Source organism: Ipomoea triloba, chromosome 9 (genome assembly GCF_003576645.1).
Source record: "Ipomoea triloba cultivar NCNSP0323 chromosome 9, ASM357664v1".
Classification (NCBI taxonomy): domain Eukaryota; kingdom Viridiplantae; phylum Streptophyta; class Magnoliopsida; order Solanales; family Convolvulaceae; genus Ipomoea; species Ipomoea triloba.
The window spans coordinates 8,370,963-8,383,885 of NC_044924.1; the positions used below are offsets into that span (position 1 = coordinate 8,370,963).

General features: G+C 33.5%; 1 protein-coding gene across 1 annotated transcript; it reads left to right on the plus strand.

Annotated features, from left to right (window-relative positions):
- The first annotated feature begins 6,779 nt into the window (after positions 1–6,779).
- Positions 6,780–11,128, plus strand: LOC116029266 (zinc finger CCCH domain-containing protein 30). The gene is made up of 3 exons (XM_031271186.1): positions 6,780–7,149; positions 8,272–10,456; positions 10,547–11,128. The coding sequence occupies exons 2-3, from the start codon at positions 8,343–8,345 to the stop codon at positions 10,560–10,562; spliced, it is 2,130 nt and encodes a 709-aa protein (XP_031127046.1). The 5' UTR covers positions 6,780–7,149; positions 8,272–8,342; the 3' UTR covers positions 10,563–11,128.
- Positions 11,129–12,923: the final 1,795 nt, after the last annotated feature.

The following is a 12,923-nucleotide window of genomic DNA, read 5'->3' on the forward strand; positions in this document are numbered from 1 at the left end:
AAAAAAAAAAAAAAAAAAAAAAAAACAAGCATTAAGGGTGATTCTACAATTTCAAAAACTTAAGGGGCTAAAATTAAATAATTGTTATACTCTTGCTTGATAATTTTGGCTTTATATTATTTGGAATTTAGAGACTAGAATCACTGGATGTCCAACCATAAAGTATAATTTCATAAACTTGAAGGGCATGTATGATATATAATGTTGTACCATTAATTAAACTTTCAACTACCTTGGTACTTTTAATTTATATTTTATACTGTAAATTTGGATTTGATATTAGAAAAACAAAATTTAATATGAAATCTTGTCATAGATCCTCTTTGACTGATAAGGTTGGAACATATTATATTAAAAATGTCATTAATATATTAGAAGCTACAATACCTAATTGTACATTTGTACTACGTATTTAACCCTTAATTAGAATAATATTTTTAAAATTTAATTTTTTAACTAATAATTTGAATACAAAATATATTCAAATTATTAGTTTTTTTTTCAAAAAAATAAAAACTAATAATTTGAATATATTTTGTATTTTTGTTATTATTTTGACAACACTTTCAAAATTAGTCACTTATTATCAATTCTATCTCATCTTCGTAAATTTCGAGGGTTAAAATGGTAAATTAGTATATCAAAGAGATTAATTCTGTTATCAATTCCTTATTTGGCTATGATGAGACTCCTTTTAATGTGTTTTCACAATCCAGTGAGAATTTTAATATTGAACATTATATTTTTATTAGATCTAACTACCAAAGCATAATTGTTAGTTAATGTCAAAGACCTTGTGGTCAAGTGGCATCCGGTGTCCCGGTTAACACTCTCACATGGATGATGGGAGTGGGTTCAAACCTCAGTGGAGTCAAGTGTTGACTTGTTGAGAAAGTAGCTATGAACATAGTAAAATTGATGATTATTTTGTTAACGTAATAATCATTTATCTTATAATCCTAGTTTTTACAATGATAAAACTAAATTAGTAACAAAGAACTAAATATATATCCTTTGAAAAAAAAAACTATATATATATATATATATATATATAAAACTATAGTTAAAGACTTAATGTTAATGATACAATGTAATTAAAGAATTAATTGAGTTAAAATTTAAAATGTCAATATAATTAAAGACTAATTAAAGTCAAGACCTTGTGGTCTAGTGATATCTGGTTGCACTCCCATATGAAAGGGGCTGGGTTCGAGCGTTGAAAAAGTAGTTATGAACAAATACTGCATTGTAACAGAATCAATAGTACTAAAAAAAAAAAAAGACTAAAGCGAGAGATAATTTATAAACAAAAACTTACAATGAAGTTAATAGAAATTAAAAAATATAAGAAATAATCGTAAAAGTGCATAAAATGATTAAATAGTATATTATAGTTTTATAATTTTTGAAAAACATCCTGATGGTTTTTAATAAACCGGACCCACCGTAAAACCAGCTTGAGATGGAGTAATTGGTAAGAAAAGTGTATTAGATTGATAAGGCACATGACCATTGAAATAATACAAACGAGCTGCAAATGTACTAAACAAGTAAAGGGAATGAATTTTGTCCAAGGGGCCAAACCACAGGGGTGGACTACCATTGCTAATTAGCGGATTGCAAAGACAACCGATGTACTGCGTCGTTGACTGAGGGAGTAGTCAAGAGAGAGGGAGTGTTGTGTATTGGAAAGGAAACCCATCCCCCTTTTTATACTACTCCTAGGACTGCAAGTCGCGAACAGGTGAGCAAACCACAAGTCTCTAGCTCTCTGCCCTCCTCTATTGTTTGTGTGTCCCACTAGGTGTCGCGCTCTTTCACCGAACATCTCTTAACACGTCACTCGCAAGCCATGTTCTGGTCATCGCCAATCACATCGCTAACTACCTGAGCGATCCGTCCGCCTGAGCAGTTCTCCCTTCCGACGAATGACCTGCTGCTCTCCTGGGTGATCAGTCATACCCGTTTGTACTAAGGTGGGGCCCTCTAAACGCTAATAGACGGCCAAGGCACTCCAGCAAGGGGCCAAGAGGTGTGAATGCCGCAGACCCGAGAGCAGTCCACTTTGGTATGCTTGACCCCCCCCCCCCCAGGGGTCCGCCACTCACTGGTGGACCAAAATCCGGCAATAGGGTCGCTGAACTTGAACCTTATTATGGTTACCAAGTTAGCTGTCTAACCAACTTGACTGAGAGTTGTCTAAAAAAAACAGAAAGATTAACTAGTTTAATTCGATATAGCATTAGTTATTAACTTTAGAAAACAAATGGGTAGTCAAATAAGTAAAAATATAACATAACTACTATACCTAAAATATAAATGTATAGTATGAACAAAGAATATAAATTATGGCCATCTTAAAGGAGTTTAAGTTGCCACCTGAAGGAGTTTAAGTTGCCTATTGTTTAACGCCAGAATAGTTAGTGGATTGATTTTTATTTTATCTCATACCCTGTATTTAAAAAAAAATGATAAGAAAACAAAAATTATATTTACCCCAAAAAAAAAAAAACACAGTTCAAATATGACCGGAGGGGAAAGCCGACGACTTTTCTCCGCATTTGCCGTCCCCCCGAATATGACCACATATTACGCCATGTCACGACAAGGACGTTTGAGTGTTGACCAAAGCTTATTTGCCTCAATATTGAAAACAAAACAAAAATAATGAAGAGAAAGTAATTGGAGTCGTCCATATTTAGTCATAAATTTACAATTTAAATATCTATAATCTTTCAATTTTTAAATTTAACCACCCATAGTTATTCATGAGTGATTAAACTTCAAAATTAAAGGACCAGGCCACATGAGATTAAATTGAAAAGTTAGAACTAAACATGACTATGTCACTATACTTAAAGGATCATAATTAGTATTATCTCCTATTTTAAATTTGATGAAAATTGATACAACTAAACTCTATAATATAATTTATTTTAGAGCAAATATCAATTTTAGTCCCATAACTATTAGCAAAATGATAATTTTGGTCCACATGTTTAATTTCTACCAATTTTGGTCCCACAACTATTGTTTTAGTACCAATTTTCATCTATGACTATTGTTTTAGTGCCAAAATTCATCGCGCCGGTCACCCATCCATTTAAAATGTGAAAAAATCTAAAATTGTTAAAGGTATTTTCAGCATTTTCAACTTAATATCCCAATTTGAGCATGAATAAATGGATTTAAGTCCTAAGATCGATCAAAATTCACAATTTTCCTCCTCATTTTACTTTAATTTGAGGAGGAGAATTGTGAATTGGGATCGATCTTAGGGCTTAAATCTCTTTATTCATGCCTAAATTGGGATATTGCGTTGAAAGTGACAAAAATACCTTTAAAATTTTTAGATTTTGGCACGTTTTAAATGGATGAGTGACCGGCACGATAATTTTGACACTAAAGCAGTAGTCGTGGGACCAAAATTGGTACTAAAACAATAGTCTTTGGACCAAAATTGGTAGAAATTAAATATGTGGACCAACATTGTCATTTTGTTAATAGTCGTGGGACCAAAATGGGTATTTGCTCATTTATTTTATATAAATATACTTCTATATATTCTCAAAAAAATAAATATACTTCTATATATTTGATCTCAATCACACTAAATAAAACGTAATTATTATTTTGGAACTAAAATTGCAACTTGCAAGACGATAGAATTATCTTTGTCAAAAAAAAAAAAAAGAAGTCAAAATCTCGTAAAAATTAAGGAAATTTGTGTCTTTCCAATGTATTGCACATTTGCACTTAAGATTATGAGTTTCTTGAAATAAGCCCCAAAAGTATTTCAAAAAAATGTAATAATCTTCAAACTAAAAAAAATTTGAAAAAAAATCAAATAGACCCTCAAACTTTACCTGAGAAGTCAATTAGGTATCTAATTGACTTTTTAGGTAATGTTTGAGGACTAAGTGACCCTTTCTCCAAAAAGTTTTATATAAACATTTGAATTTATTTTTTTCTTTAAAAAGGAAAAAAAAAACACTTAATCAAATTTGGGCATGTCAACTACCAAATAAGTTAATAACTTATAACATGTTAAAACAAATATACAATTTTTTTTTATCTTTTGGTATAGATACAACGGAAAACGAAATTAAAAGTTAAAGTCTTCATGAAATGAGACCACATAATTCCAACAAATTCCACAATCAAAAGAGGATGAACACCATGTGGTGACTTTGAGAATTTGTTGAATCCCGATTCCAAATCTTGAGCAACGCATCCATCCAATCGGCACAATAGTTTATTTCACAATAGACATTAATAAACTTACGCTACTAACTAATTGAACTTTTTTCAGTTATTTTGAGAGTTTATTTATTCATTTTTTCTTTATTATAAGTATTTTAGTTTATACATTTCTAACACGTATAATTCTTTTTGCCCCAACCATAATTGTGAAATAACCCATAGCCATACTTTTAATAGAACCAGATGAAATACCTAAAATTGAAGCTTTTGGCTTTTACTACAGAAAATAATTAACATTTTGCCCAGCTTTTAGATTTTTTGAATAGAATTAACTTTAAGTTTCATATAATTCTTTTCCTTCAAAAAAAATGATAATACCGCATTACTAACGTATGAGAGAAGAACTAAAACGTCATGCACTCATGACTCATGCTAAAGAAATGTCTTTTAATTTGTCCAATACCATTTGTATACTGTAATAAAATTCCTAAATTCAATTCAATAATAATTATTCCGTATTAGCAAGTGTTATACACTTATACTCTAACGGGCTGTTTGGTTCACGGAATAGGCAGGGAGTAGCATAGCATTCCCAGTAATAGGCCTATTCCGTTGTTTGGTAAACATTTGTATTCTCAGGATTGTTCCTGGGAATGATCTATTCCTTTTAGAAGGGGAATAGCTATTACTGGCACCCCTGGTATTATCCTATTACTGAGTTCTCATAATAGATATTTTATTCTATTTCCTTTTTTACCCTTTTTAAAACCTAATTTTTTTTAGGCTCATTGCAAATTGAAATTCGTGTTCTTCTAAACTTTTTTTTTTTTTACAAATTATATATATATCCCAAATTTCACCCTTTTTGGGTGTATTTTTTTGAATGACATAGAAATGCTACATATATAAGGTGTTTGACAAATAACGATTAGCCGATAGCTAATAACTAATTGACATAGGGCTTGTTTATAAAACCAATATTATTTATAAAACAAAGAGCAATGATTTTTTTAAATGGTTTCCAAAGCCGTCTGGTTTCCGGCTTCAGAAACCAGAAAAACTTCTGATTTCCTTTCGGAAACCAGATTTTCTGGTTCTCGACGGAAACCAACGAAGAAGATGAAGAACAATGGGTTTGTTTCTGGTTCTCGATGGAAACTAACACGAAGAAGATGGAATTTGGATTTTCTATAAAATGACTTCCTCCCAAAAAAAAAAAAAAGAAAGCCATTTTTCGGAAAAATGAACTTATTTTCGTTGACCATCGTTTTCCTTCCATTGCCAAACACTATAAACTCAGAAAATAAATTATTTTTCGGATTTTCAAACACAGCCTAAATGAGTATTTATGTTGATTTCATTTTTCATAGATAGTCAAACACGGAAAACTTTATAAACTTTTGAAAGTTATTTGTGAGTTTCTACGTAGACCCTTAATTACATGTTTTGTGCAAGTTTAAAGACTTATTTGACTTTTTATCTCTAAATCAAATTACTTGCCGTGTAATCTAATTACTTCATATGTTCATTTTAACTGTCTTGTTTACTATTCACTGGTTAAACAAACTTTTTATTTTCTTTAGTATGTTTAACTCTTTTTTTTTTTGTGTGTTTAATAGTACATTTAATGTAGTTTCTAAATGTATAGATTTTATATATTAATACTAAATCTAATATTATAAAAAAATTAAAAATCACTTCAGTCAAAAACCTTGTTAACTGAGCATACACATAAATTAAAATGAGATAGGTAGAGTGTGTGCGCGCGCGCGTTGGATCAAATGAGAATATATCTTTAGGAGATAAATAAGAATAAATCTCAGTTTTACATTTGGAAAAATCCAAGGTGTAGATCAAATTTTTTAAAAAATGTGGTCGTATTTTCATAATTATCAGTTATCATCAAATTTACTATGCAAACTTGAGTACTAAAATATGCAATTCTCAAACATTTTTTAAGTTCACACATTTTGCACATTTTGTATTAACATTTTACATATTTAGTATTAAGAGATTGCACTTACAAAAATGCGAAAGTGCATTGCACTTAGGGTTTCGATTTTACAGTTTATGGCTGAGTTTTTAATTATTTATATTTAGTTTAGTGGTTTACTTTTTACTGTTTAATGTGTAATATTTACGGTTTAGATTTAAAATTTAACTTTTTTGTTAATTTTATAAAATTTACCAAATTTACATATTTAGTTGTTAAAGATTACATATTTAAGTGTTCAAGTTTGCGAGAAGTTGATGCTAATTACAAAATTGTCACTACATTATATTTTAAAATCTGATCAGATTCATCAATTCTTTATAAATGTAAGACTGGAATTGATTGTTATTTTTTTTTTCTATAGTACTGTTCTCACATGATCCTTACATCTAAATAAATATATATGAGAGTAGTACCAAAAGGAACGTGACCAATTAAAACTACAACTTCGTACTAACAAAAGGTTGTGTTTGATGCCATTTATTTATACCTTTATATAAAATTCCTGAAATTAAGTAGTAGTAATATTCTTGGAAAGCAATATATAAATGGTGTCTATTATATAGGCGATTACTTCAATACGAGAGAGAGAGAGAGAGAGAGAGAGAATTGGTCTGTAGTGGCACTAAAATTTATTAATGTAATAATTGTTAAAATAATGGTGGTATTCATCAGTTAAAAAGAAAAGAAGGGAGAGAGAAAGAGAGAGCATAGGAAATGGCGAAGAAAAAAGCAGCAGCAGCTCCTCCTCTTCCTCCTCCATCTTCTTGGCTTATCACAACTTTCTCGTTCCTTTCCTCCCCTTTCTCTCTCTAGATCTGCAAAACTTTCGCCCCCTCTGTCTATAGGTATAGCTAAAGGAGCAAAGGAACAAGAAATGGAGGAGTTGCAGCCACTGGAGGGCTCTTCTTTTTCTTATCAGTAGCTGGGAATATAATCTGGGGAGACTAATGGTACCTCTCCAATTCCAGTTTGGTGTTATTGTGTATATCTTTGTGTATGTGTGTGTATGTTTTTGTATATACAAAGCTTGGTTACTTGCAGGCTTTACTGCTTCTGCTTCTCAATCTTGGGTTCATTTGTGTGTGTTTGCTTTACTTTTAGTAGTTTGCTTTGAGTGTTTGCATATACATGTATTCCGTACTATGCTATTAGTGTATAACATGTCTATATATGAATAGGTAAGTATGCAAAACTGTCAAAGTTTGCATTTTTATGGTTTTTGGACAAAGATTCTCTATTTCTTTCTGGATTAATTCATAATATTGTATGCTTTTCTGATGTTTTTTTACTTTTTGCCTTGTTTTTTTTTATTGGGGTTTATCTATAGATATATAACTAGATTATCTTTGATTATTTTTTTTTCCAATTTATTTGTTTTTTTCTGGGTGTGGGGGTTTTAGTAGATTTCATGCCTTTGGGGCAGTCTGCTTGGTTTCCAAGATAAATGAAGAAGTCAAAGGGAATGTTTAATTTCACAATGGAATCTTTTGTTTTTGATTCTTGAAAATTAAATTTTTTGTTTTGAATAGTAGTTTTGGATAATGAGAAGGTTTCTCCAGCCATATGCTATCTGGATTCCAACCTTTTTCCTAACTATTCTTCCTCTGCATCACTGTTGTCTTCATCTGTTTTCTTGGGTGGGAGTAAGAAGACAAGGGAAAGGGCTTCAGATGGGATAAGTATCTCATATTATATTCTCTCAGCTTCTTAGCAACCAAAAAAGGCATTTTCCTTAATCTGAAGTTATTGCTATTGAGTTTCTCTCCTTTATTACAGTTAGAAACTTACCATTCTTAAAGATGGTAATCGTGCCCATGTTCCATTACATAATCAGACAATTTCTTTGTCAGAATCATTATGAAGATGCAGTAGCTTCTTAAATTTGTGTATTATTTGATCAAGTGTCTGTATTTGTATCAAGAATCTAACTTATTGAATAAATAGTGTGTTGTGTTCATTTATAGCAATGCGAATTACCATTTTGGTTTTGTGGGTATGATATTATTGGCTGGGTTATGGTAGAAGATGGTGTCTGCTTGGTTTTGATACTAATGGTAGGTTTTTATTTTCAGTTGGATCATGAGATGAAAGTAGGTGCTATCGATTAGAGCTGTTGGAAACCAGGTTATATGCGATTACGTACATGATCACCCTTGATAATAGTTTAGCCACCATCATGAACATAAATCATTTGACGGTCGAAACTGAGGATACGTTTTCAAGTTTGCTTGAACTTGCTGCCAACAATGACATAGAAGGCGTTAAGAGATGGATTGACAGTGATCCGTCTAGTATGAATGAAGTTGGACAGTGGTATGGGCGGCAAAAGGGCTCGAAGCAAATGGTTCTAGAGCGTAGAACTCCTTTGATGGTTGCTGCAACTTATGGCAGCATTGATGTTCTAAAACTGATCCTTTCTTTACCTGAAATTGATGTGAACCGGTCCTGTGGTCGAGATAAGGCCACTGCTCTTCACTGTGCTGCGTCTGGTGGATCTCGGAATGCTTTGGATGCTATCAAACTGCTTTTGGAGGCGGGTGCTGACCCGAAGTTGGCAGATGCTAATGGCCAACATCCTCGTGATGTTCTTGCTGTCTCTCCGAAATTTCTGGCAACGAAATTGTGCCTTGAGAACTTGCTCAGATGTGATTCTTTTGTGGAGCAGAAGCTAAGCGTGCTAACGACCAATTCGAACTCGAATTCTCCACCTCTGTCGCCTTCTTCTGGGAACCAATCTCCATCATCAGCTTCGGACTCGACTTCGTCACCGAAGAGCGAGAAGTTCAATCAGCTCAATGCTTCCTCCACATCGGAGAAGAAAGAATACCCAATTGACCCTTCGTTGCCCGACATCAAGAACAGCATCTATTCAACAGACGAGTTCAGGATGTTCTCGTTCAAGATCCGGCCTTGCTCTCGTGCATATTCCCACGATTGGACCGAATGTCCATTCGTGCACCCAGGCGAAAATGCTCGACGGAGGGACCCAAGAAAATACCACTACAGCTGTGTGCCATGCCCCGATTTTCGCAAGGGAGCTTGCAGAAGGGGGGACATGTGTGAATACGCCCATGGTGTTTTTGAATGTTGGCTGCACCCTGCTCAATATAGGACTCGACTTTGCAAAGATGGTACAAAGTGCAACCGAAGAGTTTGTTTCTTTGCCCACACACAAGAGGAACTCAGGCCCTTGTATGTCTCTACTGGATCTGCTGTTCCATCGCCCCGCTCAAATACCTCAGCTGCCAATGCTATGGATTTTGCTGCAGCCATGGGACTAATACCGGGCTCTCCTTCCTCTGTCTCCGTCATGTCTCCATCGCCATTCACTCCACCCATGTCTCCATCCAACAATGGCCTTTCAAACATGGGTTGGCCCCAACAAAATGTCCCTACGTTGCACCTTCCCGGGAGCAATCTCCAGTCAAGTCGCTTGCGATCCTCATTGCACGCACGAGACATCCCTACTGAAGAACTGAGTAACTTGCCAGATTTTGATGTCCAACAAAAGCAGCTCCTAAATGAACTTGCTAATTCTTTGAACCGATCAGCTCGTTCAAAAACCTTAGCACCTTCCAATCTTGACGATCTTTTCTCTGCTGAGAGTTCATCTTCTGGATACTCTGATCAAGCATTGGCTCAGGCTTGTTTTTCTCCTACCCATAAATCAGCGGTTCTCAACCAGTTCCAACAGCAGCAGAGCATGTTATCTCCGATCAACACAAACTTTTCCCCAAAAAGTACAGATAACTCGCTTTTGCAGGCATCTTTTGGAGTTCAATCTTCAGGGAGAATGTCTCCTCGAATTATGGACCCTATCTCACCATTGAGTTCCCGTGTCTCACTACTTGCTCAGCGTGAGAAGCAACAGCAATTTAGGAGCCTCAGTTCACGTGACCTTGGCTCCAATGCTTCTGGTCCTATTGATTTTTCTTCAGATACTTGGTCAAAATGGGGGCCTTCTGAAGGAAAGCCTGATTGGGCAGTCAAGTCCGAGGAATTTGGTAAGCTTAGGAGATCATCATCATTTGAGCTAGCAAACAATGGAGAGGAGCCTGATCTTTCGTGGGTTCAGTCTCTTGTCAAAGAATCTCCACAAGAAATGAAAGATAAATCAACTCCACACATGTCAACCATTGCAGGATTTGGTGCAACTTCAGCTGAGGGATCATCATCAAATTCCCAGATGGATCAAATCGATCAATCTACATTGAATGCATGGCTGGAGCAGATGCATCTCGATCAGTTGATGGCTCAGTAAACCCTCGAACTTCCCTCCTTTTAAAAAAAACCTACAAGGTTTCAGTAGTCCATACATGGTTTTCATTAGAGTTTTTCTTGAAGCAGTTTGGGACCTAGCTAGGTAACTTAAATCCAAGAAGCAGCTAACGAAGAAAGGAGGCCCGAAAAAGGGAAGATATTTATTATTTCTTTAGCTATTTAATTTTATTAATTGAAGCAGCAGATAGTAGAAGAAGAAGAAGATTACCGGGTTATATCTATGAAGCATAACCCACCCAGTCTACTAGGGCGATTTTTCTCCAATATTTTTAATTGTAGGTATGATTAGAATCATATTTCATTTTTCTGAAAGCAGTTGTCATTTTTGTGACATATGGACATTGACATGAAGTTATTTGAAAGTTTATAAAATGTTAACTTCTTGGATTCTCCCTCAGTTTGGCTGGAAATACTTGGCAGCATGGAACTCATCTGCCTGCTACTGTCACTTTAGTTACAGACAGGGAAAAAAATGAAATGAAAGATAAACACCATGTGGATGGCTTGTAGTACTTATTTTGTAGTGTATTGTAGTAAAGAAGATGGATGGGAATAATTAGACAGTATTGATGTAACTTGTAAGCAAATGGCATTCATCTCTTTATCTTGATGTAATGTATGGATGCTTTTATTCTACATATCCTTCAATACCCTTATCATGCTTTATGCTTACAGCACCATTATATGACAGGGCAAATTTCAGATCAAGAATCTTGATCCCTTCTGTCTTTATGCAAAATTGGCAAGGGAATAATAATGCCATACAATTCCATGTCATGTGGTTGAAAAAAAGGAAATAAGAGTGTAAATTAAGTAAATAACATCACATGATTGTGTTAGTATTTTATATTGGCTGAATCCAAAGAAGTTAATAATTTTGCTTCTTCGACAACTAGCAACCAACATCATTTAGTACCTTACCTGGGCTAAATTCAAAGAAGTTAATAACTTTACTTCGTTGGCAAGCACAAGATCTAGGGTTCAATTCATAAAGGGAAATGTTATGGAACTGGCCATGATGTGAACAGTGTGTACAAGTACTTTGAGGAACCTGTATACTTTCAAAGCACATTCCAAAATTTACTTCATTCACCAAGACTCCAAGGCAACGAGGGGTAGACGGGAGTTCTCGGAGTTGATGTTAATAAATTTGTGGTAAAAATAAATAATGAATAATGACAAATAGAAAGAAAGCAAAATGGTTAGGTTTACTTATTGATTACATAGGCTTTTGAGTGGATTCATCAACAAGGCATGGGAACCTAAATTGTAGTGGAATTCCAAATCTCAAAAGTAGGATTTGGGGTTTGTTGAGGATGTGGACAAGGAGAAGAGGATGGGGAGAAAGGATGTGTACAACTCATTTGGATTCTACCTCTCTCATGGGGATTAGATGCTAGGTGATTTTTAAAAAAAATTTAAATTTTTTTTTTATGGCATAGGAATAATGAATCTTGTTTTCTAAGATATGATGATATTGTTGTAATCAATTCTCATCTTCATTTCTTGCACATAGGCTTTTACAGTAATTTTCAATCAAAGGAATAAATGAATAATTACCCTCTAGTAAGAAGGTAAGGATTCTTTTTCAATCTGAATTTAATTCTAACTCTTTACAAAAAGTATTTTTGTCGTTTTATAAATTAATCAATTTGAAATGAGTCGTATAATGTCTTGTTTTGATTCTTTACTTAATTTCTCAACTATTTAAAATCGGACAAACTATCTTTAAAAAAAAAACAACTTTTTAACAATAGAAGAATTATTCTTATTTATAAGAATTATTAAAAGCAAGATGATAAGAAGTGGAATTATTAAATGGAAACTTAGGTAGGAACTATGACTTTGATGGTGACACCACCCATTATATTTAAAAAAAAATCAGAAGAAATTGGCAAGAAATGACATTTTTTTCCATCTCACAAAAAGAGAGTGTTAAACAAAATGGCAAAGAAAGAAGGGTGGAGAAAGAAGCTAGAAATTCACCTCAGCTTTTGGTGATCATGTAATACATCACTTTTTAAAAAAGATATATAAGCATATAAAGTTTTGCGTGCAAATTTAAACATGTTTTATATGACTATTTGATAACTCGTGATAAAATCGATTAATTTACGAATAATTAATAAATATTCAAAAATTAAAATTACAATAATTGTTTGCATATATTACTCCAAACAAGATATACTGTTGTATAGTTTCTCATTTTTAGAAAAATATGCACACAAAAATTGTTAATAGTATATTTATTTATTCCCTCTTTTCTGTTAAAAAATTGGCATCCCTAGATTGGGTGTTTGGTGAAAAGGATGTGTCATGCCATTATAAATAGAAAGGTAATTATTGTGGTTTTTTGTTTGGGGGTTCACATTAAATGACTCTAGTTTGTGGTACTACTTACATTTATTATTTAGAAAAAAAAAAGGAAAAAATAAAAAAGATA

Coding starts and splice junctions, on each gene's coding strand:
- LOC116029266 (XM_031271186.1), top strand. CDS start 8,343: ATGATCACCCTTGATAATAGTTTAGCCACCATCATGAACATAAATCAT.